The sequence below is a fragment of the Lygodium microphyllum genome, chromosome 8 (genome assembly GCF_053477565.2).
Source record: "Lygodium microphyllum isolate KBCC chromosome 8, Lygodium_microphyllum_v1.1.10, whole genome shotgun sequence".
NCBI lineage: Eukaryota > Viridiplantae > Streptophyta > Polypodiopsida > Schizaeales > Lygodiaceae > Lygodium > Lygodium microphyllum.
The window spans coordinates 96570856-96588412 of record NC_141142.1 but is presented as its reverse complement, the minus strand read 5'-3'; the positions used below and the strand labels follow the sequence as shown (position 1 = coordinate 96588412).

Below are 17557 nucleotides of genomic sequence, written 5' to 3'. Positions count from 1 at the left end.
GACAGCCTGCAAGAGAGAGAAACTAAAAATGCAAGCAAGACAGCCTGCAAGAGAGAGAAATACTAAAAACGCAAGAAAAAACAACAGCAGCACTCAATACGCCGAAATCAACTCCAAACAGTGTGTGATAGGCTAGAAACAGGAGCCAAACTATTGTAGACATCAATGGCCAGCTTGGACCACGATGTCCTCCGCGTCTGGGGTGTGGGCAGCAAGCTGAAATACCTAAAATCTGCAAAAACGAGATTGTTTTCTGAATGGAGAGTGATCAGCAACAGTCACTTTGCTGTAAACAGCTGCAAACTACGGGTGGAAGGCTAGAAACAGGCGCCAGACTATAGATGACAGCAAGGGATAGCTAAGACTGCGATGTCCTCCACGAAAGGGGTGTGGACAACAAGCTGAAAACACTTGAAACCTGCAAAAACGAGATTTTGATGTAGCGGAATAAGAAGATAAGTGGATGCCGAACCCGCCAACAGTCTTTGCCTTCACTAGAGTGGAAGATCTTTGCCGCTAGGTAAGCAGATCCAGCTCTGATACCATGTCAAAAGATGATATACCAGTGAGACAGTAGGGTTTGCGGGGAGGAACACGGAGTGAACTCGGCAAACATGGAGAAGAGAAGAGAAGAGAGAAGAAACTCTGATGAATGGAATGATGAAGTTCTGAATCATGGAGTGAATGTGATACAAGGGAACAAGGGTACCATAGCACAAGGAAGATGATGAAGACAACCACAAACCACGAACCGCAATGTTCTCCTGAAGGGGTGTGAGGATAGTGGAGAGGCTGAAGAGAAGAGGTGACGGATTGAATGAATCAGCCATGAGAAATGAATGAGAAAGTGGCCCATTAATGGGCACAGTCAATCTAGGATGGCATCCCTTTTTAGGGCTGCAAACCCTAAACGCAAACGCAAAAACGCAAACTACGGGTGAAGGGTGAAGGGTTTCTCAACATTTTCATCATTTTCTTTCCCAAATGCAAGACTAGCATCACACCCCTTATTTTGATAGATTGGCTAATTTTAGTGAGATTTGGCTATTTAAAGCAACTACCAAGTTCTGGGAATAGATCGCATTCTATCTTGCAGGTTATAGCATACTCCAACACTTGGGACTCTCCTCAATCTTCCATTCCAACATTTCATTCATCAACCTAATTGTTACCCTCACTATTGCCTTGGGCTACATGCAAAGAATGATCAATCCTCATTGTATTCAACTTTCTTTCAGAGTTCAATGCAAATTTTCTCTTTTATTGCAATATTTCTCCTCCCTTCTCTCTCCATGTTTGTGCTTCCTTCTCCAATGCACACTCTCACAAAACCCTCCACTATATAAAAACCAAGAAGACTTAAATAGTTCCCCTAGGATCCAACTTGGGTAAGAGACACGACACAAGCCATTTCCACAAATATAATGGAGAAGAAATCGGACTCACCTCCTAACCATAGAGCCAAACAAACTCGACCCCGAGCTTGGAAACTAACAACACTCTAGGCCACAACCACATCCCAAAAAAGTTGGCATCCCATACCACCAGCCCACAACATCCCAATGTGCGGATGTATTGGCCAATGGGCCAACAGTTCAAGAGTAGTGATCACACAACAATGTGCACAATAGGGCCTTGAGTCTTATAAATAGAATTCGGCTGCCCTAACCCCAAAGTGCCCTTAGTGCATTCACACTAAGACACTTCATGACCACTATGACCGATACTACTAGTACTCATCCAAATATTACATACTATAGGACTCAATTGCCCTAACCCCCAAGTGCCTTGAGTGCATTCGCACTAAATCACTTCATGACCATTGTGACCAATGCTACTAGTGTTAGGGGTAAAGACGCCTCCGCCTAGCCGCCCGTGTATTACTACACTGACAATACCTATGCCTGCACACTGCAGGCAGCGAGTACCTGTCACCGTCACTTTATTCTTTATTCTTTTAGTGACAGATGGATAAAGGGAAGGCCAGTCACACATTGTGACCATTGGAGTTCCCACATTATGAGTCTCTCTCTCTCTCTCTCTCTCTCTCTCTCTCTCTCTCTCTCTCTCTCTCCATAGCTCTCCCGTGCAAGCTTCGATCACAAGTTTTGTGAAGCAAGGCAGCCATGTCCTCTTGCTTCTTGTGAAGCCTACACTCTACTGGTGACTTTGCCCTTCAAGAGGGAGCTTCTAGGGGTCCTTGACTACCCCCCCAACCTTGCCTTGACCTTGCCTAGCCCTTCCACAGGCCCCAGATCAGTTTGCATCATCATGTGACCTGCAAGAGTATCTTCCTCATCTTGACATTGCTCTTCTCCAGCTAGTCCAACCATTGGGCACTTGGATAGGTCTCATGTGATGCCTAGAAGCATACTTGGAGCCTGACATGCAAATATTGCGCATTGGTATTGATTTGGGTCTGATTTAGTACTGTTTTGGAATTGTCATAACAGTCCATAAGCAGTTATAAATAGTGTTACACTAACATTTGATGCTACAGCTTGGTTGGCATTGACATTTAATGCCCAGTTGTTGGTCTCGAACGGTCCTCGAATGTTAGGGAAATGTATGCCTATTGATTGGCCATCATTTGAAGCTGATTTAGTAGCCTGAAATACTTAGCTTTACATAGTAAATCACCAAGGCTGAAGCTTAGTTAGTCACTTTATACTTTGTCTATTAGTCACGGGTGCTTCCCAGGCGTTTTATATGACTATTGGGATGCAAATGAAGCTTGGCAAATGCTTTGGATGGTTCCAGAATGTATTTTGAGCCTTGTTTGAGCTCATTTTTTGTAGTTTACAGCAAGCCGTTTTGAACTGTATGCACTATTTCAGCTTGCAATATAGCATCTTTTTCCACTGACAATGCTATCTTCAACATCACTAAGCTTGATAGTACGAATTATGCCTATTTGAAGAGTCAAGTTTGGCAGGTATTGGTGCAAAAATCGCAGATAAAGCCACTAAGGTTGAGTGGACAGCAGCCTCAAACTACGACTAATAACCAAAAGGGGGGTTAAAGGTGGGGGTAGGGTAAAGTGATGGGGGGGGGGGGGGGGGGGGGGGGTAAAGTGGCAATGGGTGAAATTTGGGGAAGGGGGGGTAATATAAGGGTTGGGGGGATAGTGCCCAAGGGGGGTAAAAGAAAATGGGCGGGCGGGTGTCCAAGGGGGGTAAAAGAAGGTGGGCGGGTAGTGTCAAGAATCGCGTGGTGGGGGGACTTGCTCAAGATGCCGTGTTGAACACACACAAAATGCACAAGGAGAAGCTCACTCATGAGACAAGAAGAGAGATGGAGGCCAAATGTTTTCCTGATTGTTTCTTCTTCTTCTTCCACACACTTTACAATGTACACAAAGTATGGATAAGATACAACATAAAGTAAAGAGTACTTGGCAGCTTTGGAATAAAATCAAAAACCTCTATGACAAGCAAAGTCTTGCAAGTCAAATGTATTGGCTAAAACAGCTTATGGATCTCCGCATGAAAGAGAATGTGACCATGTCAGCTCATCTGAGCCAATTTCATGCTATTCTTAAGAACTTGGTTTCACAAGGCATTGATTTCAAAGAGGGTGTCACTCGATTGTTCTTCCTTGGAACTCTTAATGAGACTTGGGATGTATTTCGCACTGCCTTATGTGCTTCTACCACTACTCTGAAGCTATCTGATGTTGAGAGCTTTCTTCTGCAAGAAGACATAAACCGTAAGAATTTGGATGCCTCTCGTGTCTCATGCTTTGATAGTTAGAGGCCGACATGATGGAAATACAAAGAAAGACCGTAGTAATGGCCGTGGACGGGATTCGCAAAAATCTCAGTCTAAGTCACGTGGCAAGTTGCACAATAAGTCTCGTGGGAGAAATGCAAATCTGACTTGTCATCGTTGTGGGAAGAAAGGCCACATAAGGCCACAGTGTCATGAATTGCACAATGAAAGGCGTAAAGACAAGAGGAAAGAGAAAGTACAAGAAAAGTCTTTTGATCGCAGCATAGTACCTGCTAAGTCAAGTGTTAAAATTCAAGAGATCAATGTTATGCAACCCGAGGATAGTGAGGGGATTATATCCTTGCAACAACTTCATCTAGTGCTTCGCAAATGACAGAGATACACTCTATGTATGCACGATGTTGGCTCTTGGACTCAAGTGCGTCTTTTCATGTGACACCTTATCGAGAGTGGTTCCATTCATACCGTTCTGTTTCGAGTTCTATGCGCTTGGGTGATGACAGGTCTCTTGAGATTGTCGGCATTGGTGATGTTATGCTACAGTTTCCTTCTAGCAGCAATTTTGTTATGCATGATGTACGTCATGTACCTGCATTGACACGCAGTCTCATGTTCGTTGGACAGCTTGATGACGCACGATATCATGTATCTTTTGGAGACTCTGCATGGAAGATTACTCATAGCAAGCTTGTACTTGCGAGAGGTGCCAAGGCTGGCAACCTCTACCCCTTAGCTGTTTCTAGATCTACCATTGATCATGCTTTGTCTGTGGGGTCTTTACCTCATGTATCTCTTTGGCATGCCCATTTGGGGCACATGTCCGTTAAGGAAATGAAAATGCTTTCTGGTTTACAGTACTTACCGCCCCTTGACTATTCTCATTTTGATTCTTATGATCATTGTCTTTATGGCAGGTATACTAGGTTTACGCATAAGAAGTCTGGTATGTTACCACGCATGAGTGAGCCCTTGGCTTTGGTTCATTCTGATGTCTATGGAACCATGCCCTATCAATCTATGGGTAGTGCAAAGTATTTTGTTACTTTCATAGATGATTTTTCACGTGAAGTATGGGCTTATCCCATAGAGCAAAAGTCCGATGTATTGGCAATTTTTCAAAGATGGCTTGCTTTGACAAAAAACCAGTCTGGACATAGACTAAGATGCCTAAGGACAAATAATGGGGGTGAGTTTGTCTCACATGCTTTTGAGCAGTTATATGATGAGAGAGGTATTAAGCATCAGTTGACCACCCCCTATATCCATCCCCAAAATGGTAGGGCTGAGCAGATGAATAGGACCATCCAAGAGAGGGTTCGCACTATGCTTAGCCATGCAGGCCTACCCCAACACTTTTGGACTGAGGCAATTACGACTGCCATGCATATCATTAATAGATCACCTTGTAGTGCCATTGATTTCCAAGTTGCAGAGGAGGTATGGATAGAAAAGCCTCCCTCTTATGCGCATTTACGTACCTTTGGATATGAGGCATTTTTCCATGTGCCTAAGGACAAGCGTAACAAGCTGGATCCTAAGATTATTAAATGCATTTTCCTTGGCTATGGAGATACAAGAGAGATGGGTTACCATCTATGGGATCCACATGCGCGAAAAGTCATCCGCAACCATGATGTAGTCTTCTATAAAGACAAGATGCATAGATAGCTTGCGAAGATAGTGGAGATACGCAAGGTTATATTTCAAGAGAAGCCATGAGCTCCCATACAGCAACCTGCAACAGCAGCAAGTACTCATGGCTAGGCTATTAGACAAAATGTTGGGCAGACAACAGAGCCTGCAGTGCGGCGTTCTACTAGAGATAAAAGCCCCCCTGACAAATTTCAGCCCTCGAGGCATTATGTCTTAGTTACAAATGCAAGAGAGCCTTTCACTTATGATGAGGCTATGTGCAAGGGTGGCAATAACTCCTAGAAAAGGGCTATGCAATTTGAGATAGACTCCTTGCATAAGAATGAGACTTGGGATTTGGTTTCCTTGCCTAGTAGCAAAAAGGCTCTACCATGCAAATGGGTGTACAAGTTAAAGAGTACCCCTGGATACCCCAAGCCGACTTATAAGGCAAGACTTATTGCTAAGGGTTTTAATCAAGAGCATGGAGTTGACTTTGATGAAGTTTTTTCTCTTGTGGTTAAGATGACCAAAGCCCATAATAGATCTTTGCTTATTTTGATACTCTATGTGAATGACATGCTATTAGCAGGAAAAGCTCATGATGAGCTAGATGCTCTTAAGACTCAACTCAAGAAAAGCTTTGAGATAAAGAATCTGGCCTCTCACATACTTGGTATGCGCATTAGACTTCACAAGCATTAGGGACTCCTTTACTTGTCACAAAGGGAGTACATTCATAAAGTCCTTGAGTGCTTCCGCATGCAGGACGTGAAGCCTAATGGTTGTCCATTCCCTTCTTATGTGAAAGTATCACAAGCCGATCGTCAACAAACAGATGAGCAGAGGGTCGAGATGGCCAAGATTCCCTATACATCCGTAGTGGGCAGTCTTATGTATGCCATGATAGCCACTCGTCCAAATATTGCCTTTGCAGTTGGTGTTGTGGCGCGTTATATGGCTACACCTGGCAAGAAGCATTGGAATGCCGTAAAGGGTATCATAAGATACCCAAAGGGCATTGCAAGATACAAGAATCATGGGGTACATTGACTCTGATTATGCAAGACATGCAAATAATAGAAAGTCCACTTTTAGCTATCAATTCATCTATGCTAGAGGTGCTATCTCTTGGATGTCCAGGGTGCAAAAGTATACGACTCTTTCCACCACTGAGGTTGAGTATATTGCAACCACTGAGGCTTGAAAGAAGGCCATATGGTAGGCTGTTTGGTTCACGACCTTGGTATTGATACTATCCCTACACTGCATTCAAATTCTATGAGTGCTAATTAGCCAAGAATCCGATCTTCCATGCAAAGACGAAACGCATTGAGGTGAGGTATAACTTCATACGTGGGATCGTTGAGGACAAGTCTATTGACCTTGTCAAGGTCTTGACTCACCAAAATCCTGCAGATCTATTCACCAAACACCTCTCTACGTTGCTCTTTGCCTTCCTCGAGAGATTGATGGGCGTGGGATGAGATGACGTATTTCCTCATCCTATTGTACATGTGTACATGTTGTACTAGCCTTTCTTTTTCTTTTTCACTTCTCACTGGGGCAAATTCGCATTTAAGTGAGAGGTAAGGGATAAAGGCGCCTCCACCTAGCCGCCCGTATATTACTACACTGTCAATATCCGCGCCTGCACACTGCAGGCGACAGACGCCTGTCACCGTCACTTTATTCTTTATTCTTTTAGTGACAAATGAATAAAGGAAAGGCCGGTCACACATTATAACCGTTGGAGTTCCCACATTGTGAGTCTCTCTCTCTCTTGCTCTTGCTCTCCTGCCATAGCTCTCTGGTGCAAGCTTCGATTCTTCTCACCTTTCAACTAGCACCCATCTAGAAATCCAAGGAAGTAACAAAGATGGTGCAACGGAATTTTCCAATCCATGTGGAGGTTTAAGCATAGACTATATTGCAATAGTTTTTTGGATTTACTAGCTAATTCGAAAATACTTACTTTGAAGTATTGCATGGCGTTCTTAAAAAATGAAAAATGGAGAAAAGAAGGTATGACTCAGTGAAGGGGATGCAATGACAGTGGAGAAGGAGAAGAGGAAGACGCGGAAGAGAATAGCACACACAATGTAGATACTATCAAGAATGATATGAAAATCTTACTGCACTTTTATATTATATATGAATAAATAATGAGTGGTCCATATACATGAATAGGCCCAATGGCCTTTTACCCCAACAACCTCCCACTAAAAGGCCAATGAACTAGGGAGTAAAAAAACAAAGAAAATTTAAAAGAGACAAGGTGAGGAATCATGACATCTCACCTAACGCCCAATCGGAAAGCCAGCTGTGCAATAAGCATCGGAAACCTTTGTAGAAGAGTGAAGCATCCCCAAGTCCATGACATCCAAAAGACAAGTGATCCCATAGCTCCATACAGCGGAGCAATCCAAGAATGCTTCTTATGAAGCCAGCACAACTCGTGAGAGCAAGGCTGTAATGCATAAGCATTAGAGTAGCGCATAGCATTAGCGTGGCACACAGCAGACAACTGAGAGCGCATACTCTCCAAAGTCAATCATAGAAGAAGGGCCAGCATCTCGAACACATGTAGACGTAGTCTCAAGATAGTATGCGGCCTCAACGAAGCGGAAGACTGACATACAGCTGTAGCATCAACCATAAAGCGCACTGAACGCGCATCAAGAGGCTTGAGAGATGTCTACGTCTCATTAAAGACAACATAATGGCTACGTATAACCTGCTGGGCATCCAAATTCCATAACTTGTAAGCCTAAAAATAACCATCTCCATAACCAAGGAGGATACATCTACGTAACATAGACATATCTCGCATACATGCAAATGCCTGGCAACCAAACATCCTCAAGTAATCATAGGAGGGTCTCATGCCACTCCATGCCTCGTGTGGTATAATACCATCCAAAGTCAGACACGGCATCCTATTAAGCAAGTAGACTACCGTCATAAGGGCCTTAGTACAAAAGCCATAAGATAACCCAGCTCTGGTAAGCATAAAAGCAACCTTTGCCTGTAAAGTCAGGCACATGCCATGAGCAATCCCATAATACAGTGGACATAGGAGATCAATGCCAGACTGCTGACAATAGGATTGAAAGCTGGGAGAGATAGCATGACTCTTATAATCCATCTGCAAGCACCTAGGCCTGCAACCAACAGAATCCATAAACCTGTCAAGCATAACTATGACATCCTCAATCCGTACCAGAATCCATGAAGGTCATAAAGTACAACGCTCCACCAAGTAACTGGAAAGGCATAGATCCATATACTGCACAATGGACAAGATCTAGAGGATCATGCCTCTCATGATCGCCATGAGCCAATGGGGCTCTACAAGGACCACAAGAACAATCAGGGCAAGTATCAAGATCTGCATGTGACATAGGAGGCAGCAATGAGTCTAAACAAGACAATATCTCCATCTCTCTATGGTGCATATAGCCTAGGCGATAATGCCATAACAATGCATGTAGTATCCGGATAACTGCAACCATAGAATCTCCCACATGAGAGACATGCATTGGGTAATGAGAACCAACTCTAGAACCTCTGGCCAAAACCAAGCAACCACAATAGATCTTCCATGACCTATCTTGAAGAGAAACAGAGTAACCTACATCATGCAACTGTCTAACAGAAATCAAGCTCTTATTGAGCATGGGAACATGTAAAACATCCTTGAGCATAAGAGAAGTCCCATTAGGCAAAGCTAGGTGTATGTCCCCTGTACCAACATTAGCATAAGACTACTCAAGGCCCAAATCAATACATCCGTCAACCTCCCTATAAGAAGAGAACCATGCTTTATAAGGGGTAACATGACAAGAGGTTGAAGAATCCAACAGCCAATCAAAGACATAAGCCTGATCATTGAGCAAGTAAACTGTAGGAAAACTAGATGACAAGAGGACATGCTCAACTGCATCATCATGGATAACTACATGTACCTCACCACTAGAAAGAGTGGTAACACTTACTGCATCGCTGACTCTCTGCTCATGTCGAGTCCATCTCTGTCTCTGCTGCTCTTTAATCCGTGTAAAGCATTTTCTTTTAACATGCCCAAGCTTTTCACAATGGAAGCATACATCTGTAATTGAAGAACCTGTAGAAGACGACAAGGAATCCAACTCATTGTGAATAGGGCTATCCATAGCATCCACGAAACTCAAGAAGTTGAGGGCTATCCCAACAGAGGCCACCTGCTCATCAAGACAATCATCTACAAGTACATCAGTGGTAGAAGCATGTTGCAAAGGCTCATGAAACCTCAACGAATGGGAGGACATAAAGGCATCAACCAAGGATGCAAAAACTCCCACATGAAGAAGAGTCGTAGCCATCTTTATGACATAACCAACCACAGCACCGTAAAGCATAAGACATCTATCATAAGAGCATACGGTATTCAACCATGAAATCAATCCATAACCATACACATACGCATAGCTCTACAGTATCATACCAACTAAGAACATCCAAGTCAAGTAAAGACCGACAAGTGAGAAAGCATCCTACAAGAGTCAAGCTCCAGGAGAAACCCAAACATCTGTACAACATCCAAATAAGCGGCTCTGTAAGGTACAAGTGTTAGCTAGTCATTTCCTGGACAGTGCGGACATCAGTGCCACGTCAGCACCTGCAGTCGGATAGGTTGCTACAGTCGAACAGTATTTACTGCAATCGGCAGCATTTAATGCAACCAACCTGCTGCAATTATTTCCTATTTTTCAGCTATTTATAGCCGGTTTTGTGGCACATTTCAGGATTCATTATTCAGATTCTGATCTTGAGATCTGTTGGCTGAGACAGATTGTGCTCGGGCTGACGGAGATCGAGGTCATCAAGTCGGAGACATACGCAAATATTTCCTCTGTCCCCTTGTGTATTTTTGCACTCTTATACAGCATACTACACCGCAGATTTTCTGTGTTTACAATCTCCTCTCTCTCTCTCTCTCTCTCTCTCTCTCTCTCTCTCTGTGTTCACTCTCTCTTAGTCTTTGTCCTACGCTTCCGCATCGCTGCACTCTGACATGGTATCGGAGCGGTGAAGATGGACTGACTGAGGGCTGAACCTATCTAAAGAGGAGATTTCAACGCGACACAAGGCTGCGTTTCCAGGTTTCGAGGGCGAGCGGGAGGGCTGCGCATCGGATCAGGGCTGAATTGACCGTGGGCGTGCAAGAAAGGAGTCTAATCGGTGAATTTGCTGCAGGTTATTGCTATTTGAAGGGGAGGAAGGCTGCATTTCAGGCCTTCCATTGCAGATTTTACTTTTTCATCGCCTCCGGCGGGTGAAGAACGTTTGGGCAATGGACGAATCAGTCCTAGAAGGCTGTGTTTTCACAGTCAAAGGGGGCTGCTTTTGCATTTGTGCAGGTATTGCAGGTTAACATGTCTACAAAGACTGATTTGGAGTTCCAGGCGATCATGGACAGGAAGGTGCCTGTCCTACCGACTCTTCCAACGAATCAAAAGCTTGATGGTGACAATTACCACATTTGGCGAGTGATGATGTTGGCCATTTTAGAGTCTTATGATTTGGCGGAACTGGTGATGGAGGAGATTAACAAGCCGTCAGTGAGGGATGAGTTCAAACTCTCTTCCAATGCTCGTGAGGAGTTAACCAAGGCCTAGTCTGATTGGGACAAACTGAATGCCAGGATTCGATCTTTTCTATTTCTGTCTTGCACCACAGCTGTGATAGCTCACATAGAGCACTTGACGGTGGCTCGTGAGATATGGCTGGAGCTCGACCAGATGTACAACCGGATGACCCTGATGAAGAGGGTTTCTTTGGAGGTGCAGATGCGGACTTTGTCCGTAAATAAGTCTTCTTCACTTCGAGAACACATCAACAAGCTTCGGCAGCTTCAGATGCAGGTTCAAAATGCGAGGAAGCCTATTTCCTCTGAAGACATGGCGATCACTTTACTATCCCAGTTGCCGCCACGATTCGATACTTTTTATTCCGCTCTTATTGCTTCAGGATGAGAGTGGACTCTTTGGTAGAAAGAGTTGGTTCCTATGGTCTTGGACCAAGAGGAACAATTGAAGGGACAGAATGCTTCCAAATCGGAGGCATTGGTTGGTCAAGCCTCTCACAAGAAGGGAAAGGACCAAAAGAAGAAGGAGAAGGACAACAAATCCAAGAAGAACAAGGAGAAGGAATCAAGTTGCCATATTTGTGGGAAGACCGGTCACTGGAAGAAGGATTGCCCCGACAAAGACAAGAAGGATACCAAGAAAAAGGACACGAAGGACTCTGGAGCGGTGGCTGCACCCTCATCAGCTGCTTTTCTACACTTAGCAGTCATTGAGAACTCTACAGCGACAACTTCTGGTGCTGCGATGACAACTCCCCAGGCTCGAGAGTGGATTGTGGATAGTGGTGCCTCACGGCACATGACTCCTTCCGTTGGTGTTGTCCATTTGCGACCTTCGCATGGGCAGATTCTCATTGGAGACAACTCTTCTGTGTCTATTGCTACGCGGGGTGAGATGCAACTTATTCCAGATGGACGTGGTGGTATCCACACCTCTGAGGTGTTGCATGTGTTAAGATTGGGATATCATTTACTTTCAGTTCATAAGATTTGTGCTCTTGGTCTCTTGGTGGAGTTTGACAGTGATATTGTTGGAGTCCTTGATCATGGATCGAGAAAGGTTCTCTCTGTAGGATATGAGGAGAATGGAGTCTACAAATTGAAGTCTTCTTCAGCTCTTACTTCTCTTCTTCTTACTTCTCAGACATAGTCCGAGCTATAGCAAGCTCGGTTTGGCAACCTGAACTACCAGTACCTTCGAAAGGCGTCGCGAGGGTCATTTGTCCGAGGCTTGCCAGACATAGTGGTGAGCCATCAGCCATGTGTCTCCTGCATTCATGGAAAACTACATCGGGATGCGATTCCCAACAAAGCTTCTAGGCAGTCTACTTCACCCATGGAGTATGTATCTACGGATCTTTGTGGCCCGATGAGGACCGAGTCCCTGAAGGGAACCTTGTACTTCATGCTGATTGTAGATAACTACAGCAGGATGACTTGGCCCTATTTCTTGACTTTGAAGTTGGAGGCTTTCTCTCACTTCAAGGATTGGCTTCTCTTTGAGGAGAACCATTTTGGCCGACGACTAAAGACCTTGCATTCAAACAAGGGAGGTGAATTTATGTCTAATGTGTTTGCTCGTTTTTGTGCAAATAGGGGCATTCACCAGGAGTTTGCTAACACCAACACTCCCCAAGAGAATGGCATTTTGGAGCGAAAGAACCGAAGTGTGATCAAGATGGCACGCACCATGATGAAGCACCGACAGACACCTCAGTTTCTGTGGGCCGAGGCAGTGGCTACCGCAATTCACATTCTTAATCAATCTCCCACTTCGGCCGTTGACAGGATGACGTCTTTTGAGGCTTACTTCGGGACTAAGTCTGATGTCTCTTATTTCGGGATCTTTGGGTGTGACGCTTATGTGCACATTCCAAAGGCGCAGCGTGATAAGTTCGAGACGGCTTTCCGACGACAGGTTTTTGTTGGCTATAGCTCCCAATCCCAAGGTTATCGTTTGTTTAATCCCATTAAGCGAGATGTCTAGACGAGCCGACTTGTGCGGTTTGTGGAAGTACCGGCCACGGAGGGGGATGAGGAGCACCCCGTCCTTGGAGATCCAAGGGAGAGTTGGGCTCCCAAGACATTTTCTTTGGAGCCAGAGACTCTTGATGGAGATTCTTCTTTGGATTCAGAGTCTTCTCTTCCACAGGCCACCCCCAAGGAGCTTTCGCCGATGGTTGTCCCTGAGTCTTCAGCAAATGGAGTGCGACGAGGAGTGGTTTGACCTCCTCCTCGTTGGGCCCGTGACACCCTCCGAGATTCAGGGATCGAGGGGGTCCCTGAGGAGTGGGAACCGCAAGATGGACCGCGGAGTTAATGGAGGAATCAGGCACATTCTTCGGAGCTTGTCTGCTCCAACTATTGTTTACTAACCCGTGTTATACAGGATCGAGAGCCCACTTCAGTGAAGGAGGCTTTGCAATCTGATCATTGGCGGAAGGCCATGGAAGCCAAGTTGGAGGCTATTAAGAGAAATGACACTTGGTCTCTTGTGCCTCATCCCTCTCACAAAAAGGTAATTGGTGTCAAGTGGGTCTTCAAGACCAAGTACCTTAGCGATAGTTCTTTGGACAAGCACAAGGCTCGCCTTGTTGCAAAAGGTCTTACTCAGCGCCCAGGCATTGATTTCCATGATACTTTTGCCCCCACTGGTCGTATGGCGACTATTCGAGATGTTCTTGCCTTGGCTGGCCATAGGAGATGGCATGTTTATCAGTTGGATGTAAAGTCGGCCTTTCTGAATGGTGACTTGCAGGAGGAGATCTATGTTGAGTAGCCTCCTGGCTTTGGATCCTCGAATGGAAAAGTTTACAGGTTGAAGAAGGCCTTGTATGGCCTCAAGCAGGCTCGGCATGCATGGAACGAGAAGATTGACTCGTTTCTTCACTCAAAGTGGAGATATTGACGCTCCAAGGCCAATCCGCAGCTTTATGTGCACACTTCCGAGATTGGTTGTGTGTTGTTCGTGTTAAATATTGATGATTTGATTTTGACAAGGGGTTATGCACAGAAGGTCCGAGAGACCAAAACAGCTTTACATCAGGCATTCGAGATGACGGATTTGGGGCTTTTTCATTTCTTCTTAGGTCACGAGATTTATCAATCTCAGAGAGGGATTTTCATCTCTCAGCAAAGGTACATTTAGGAGCTCTTGGTGACTTTTGAGATGGAGACTTGTCGGCCCATTACTACTCCTATGGATCCAAATTGAAAGGCCACTTCACACTTAGATTCTCCCGTGATGGATGCTTCACGCTACCGTCAATTGATTGAATCCTTGATTTGGCTTCTCAACACTCGTGTTGATTTTTCTTTTGTTGTGGGTCTTTTGGCAGGGTTCATGGCAGCACCCAAACAAGTGCATTGGCAGGCTGCTCTGAGGATTCTTCAATATTTGAGGGAGACCTCTGACTTAGGGATTTCTTATCCCGCAGGTACAAATGCTTCCGATCTGATTCTTGCAGGTTGGAGTGACTCGGATTGGGCTGGAGATGTGGACCACCGACGATCTACTACAGGCTACTGTTTTATCTTGGGTACAGGTGTTATCTCTTGGAGTAGCAAGAAGCAGCACACGATAGCCCTTTCTTCTACTGAGGTGGAGTATCGAGCTACGTCTTCTACCACAGCTTCAACAAGCCATAACCAAGTGCCAGATAAAGTAAATGAACTGGGCACTACTGTAAATGCCTGGGACAAGCTAAAATCAGGCCTGCTATTGTTTACACAGCCAAGATGAGCTCAAGATCAAAGCCCCAATTCATGTGTAAGTGCCCAAGCTCAATACCAACTGTCGGGGGGTCTCAATAGACCATAAACAAGTGCCACGTGAGCGAAGAGCTGCTGTAGATCTCTATCATGCTGGAAAAAACGTCTATCAACATGGCGTGATTGCGCCAACTGTAGATATGAGGTTGGGGGGTTACTACGAAGGTTGCAAGTGGTGGGGGGGTCCCCAAGGGGCCAAAGAAGGCCACTAATCAAGCCAAAGGTGGAGGGGAAGCTTCAAGCTTCACGGGCAAACTCAGCAACGGCTACCCTCTTCAAAACCCTGCTGTCCATGAAAATGGTTGAAGTGAAGATCTCATACCTCATGTGGAAAAGGTTGAGAAGAGGCCAGAAAGAAACGGTCGTGAAAGACCCGCTCTAACACTAGTTGAAGGGGATGCAATGGCAATGGAGAAGAAGAGGAATATGCACGAGAGAAGAGCACACACAATGTAGGTGCTGTCAAGAATTATATGACAGCCTTATTGCACTTTCATATTATATATGAATAAAGAATGGGTGGTCTATGTACATGGGTAGGCCCAGTGGCCTTTTACCCCAACACTCAAGGACAATGGACCTATAATCACAATTTACTCTTGCAACATCTTGTTCTTGGGCTAATGTATATCCTAGGCCAAGATTTTGGTGTACTTGTCCTAGTTGGGATTGACTTCTCTTGACTGCATTGACAGCTTATAATTAGTTGGACCGAATCAATCAGTGGCAGCACCTCACTATGTTCATGACATGTGGCTGAAAGAACGTATACTACGATATGATCAAGCCTTTGGAAGTTCAGCAAAAAGAAATAGACAATATGGCCAGTTCTTTGCAAGTGATGCCTCTCAAACAATGAGTTCCTTTCATGACAAGTTCACAAAGGGCTGCAGAAAAATGAGTTATTCTATCTTCCAGCACCGTCTTGTTCACAAAGGGCACAATGACTATCTCTTTGGCTAAAGACAAAGAACTTTTCAAGCTTCCACCCTTCTTCCAAAGGGGGAAGCTAAAAGAAACTTTCATCCACCTTTAAAAGTGGAATCCAACGAATTGTTGCCATATCGTTGCCATGTCAACTCGCGCCCCTTTCTCAAGATTTCTGCCTCATCGTCTAGACCGCCATCCCCCCTCTAACCACATTATGTTTCAGAGTTAGCTATGTAACCTCCATCAAACAAGTGTTGCTGGGCAGCTCTTGACATAAGCCTGTGTCCTATTTTGAGGCTCTCTTGACAAAACACAAAGCAGAACTCCCATTTTGTATTGCAGCGAAAAAAACAGGGGAACAGAAAGAGCAGGAAGAAATACTTGAAAGAGGAAGAAAGGCACGCCGAGGGCAGTAAGGTTGCGCTCGACGATGCGGAGGCCTCTGAGCATGAAGCCGAAATGGCGGGCCTGGGCTTCAAGGAACTTATCGACAAGGTTGAAAGCGACGGCAAGGGGGGAGCCTCTGTGCCTGGCCTCCTGGGCGGCATACAGGAGGGCCCAGTTGTCGCGGGAGCGCTGGTCTCTGGACATCCAATACACGACAGGGCCGCGGCCGTGAGCGCCTGTGCCGTGCTTCAGAAGACGCACGCGACCGGGGTGCACCTCGGCACCATGTTTGCTGCTGATGTTGATGGTGCCGATGCAGTTGCTCTTCTGGTCTAAGGCCTCCTTTGTTTTCTCTGTGTCACGAGACGTTGCAGAGGCGGACAGCTTGGTGGTCTTCCGGCGGGAGAAGAAAGAAGCTGTTGACGCTGGCCTCTTGTTATTGTTGTTGGTATTGCGGGTTGTTGCTGCGAGCTCCTGAGAGGAGGACGGCGGCGCCGCTGCCATGGCGGGAACCACGAAGACAAAACCCACGTAAGGGAACTAGTAGTACTCTAGTCACGCACTACCATGAAAGAGAGCCGCCTCCTTGTTTTTCTCTCCCTTCCTTTGCCCTCCTTATACGAAGTCACAGTGGTCGCACCATAGTGTTCATTTTGATCGATATTTTTCCTTGTCTATATCAATTATTTCACGTGTAAGTCTTTTGCGAAACAAAAGAGTAGATCAACTTGAATTTGATGTATCAATTTCTCGGGGCAACATGACCATAATGGGCAGCATGCTTACAATGACCAGCATCACTTACATGGGTAGTAAGGTGCTTATGATCGAAAGATCCAAGATAAGGTAATCTCATAATCTCATCAAATACAATGGTTAATCATTGTTCCCATCGAATCTTATTTTGACCTTTACTCCAAGACGAATGAGCAAAAAATTGATTTTGCAACTCTCCATATCAAGAGTTTTGCACATACTTGGTGGTGCTATGTTAAGCATGAAAATCATCCTATCCATGGGTAGAAGGACTTCAAAGCACACAATGGTGCAAGTGTTTGTCTCTTTAATTGAGACATATCGGTTGGCCAAGAGCTGGTACCAATTGGACCAACGTGGCTTATCCATGAGAGAATATACAAACCAATTTCTCAAATTAACTCTGTGTGTGTGTGTGTGTGTGTGTGTGTGTGTGTGTGTGTGTGTGTGTTGGAGCTCAATTTATCTATTGATGTAATGACACAAAAGCCTACTACACTTTTCCAAGCAATAGAGCTGGCCAAAAGATATATGCCTGTAAATACAAAGATGTTAGATTTCAACATAATTTTGGATAGCAAAGGGCTCTAGCTAAACAAAGCACTCAAGGAGGTGCTTATGGGGAAAGTAACATGCCTTATAGCAATCTCAAAATACCCACTTACCCACCATTTCATGCTTCAAACCAACAATCACATTTTAGGATAACAAGTAACACAAA

General features: G+C 44.9%; 1 protein-coding gene across 2 annotated transcripts in view; it reads right to left on the bottom strand.

The window, feature by feature from the left end:
• LOC148032633 (deoxyribodipyrimidine photo-lyase-like) overlaps positions 1–16689 on the bottom strand; it is a 62521-nt gene extending 45832 nt beyond the window's left edge. The window contains exon 1 of one of the 2 annotated variants that reach the window (XM_087683253.1): positions 16075–16689. In XM_087683253.1, coding sequence (XP_087539379.1) covers positions 16075–16584 — 510 coding nt within the window. In that variant the 5' untranslated portion in view covers positions 16585–16689. The remainder of the gene's footprint in view (positions 1–16074) is intronic. The other variant, XM_087683254.1, reaches the window with a different exon arrangement.
• Between the last annotated feature and the right edge of the window lie 868 nt (positions 16690–17557).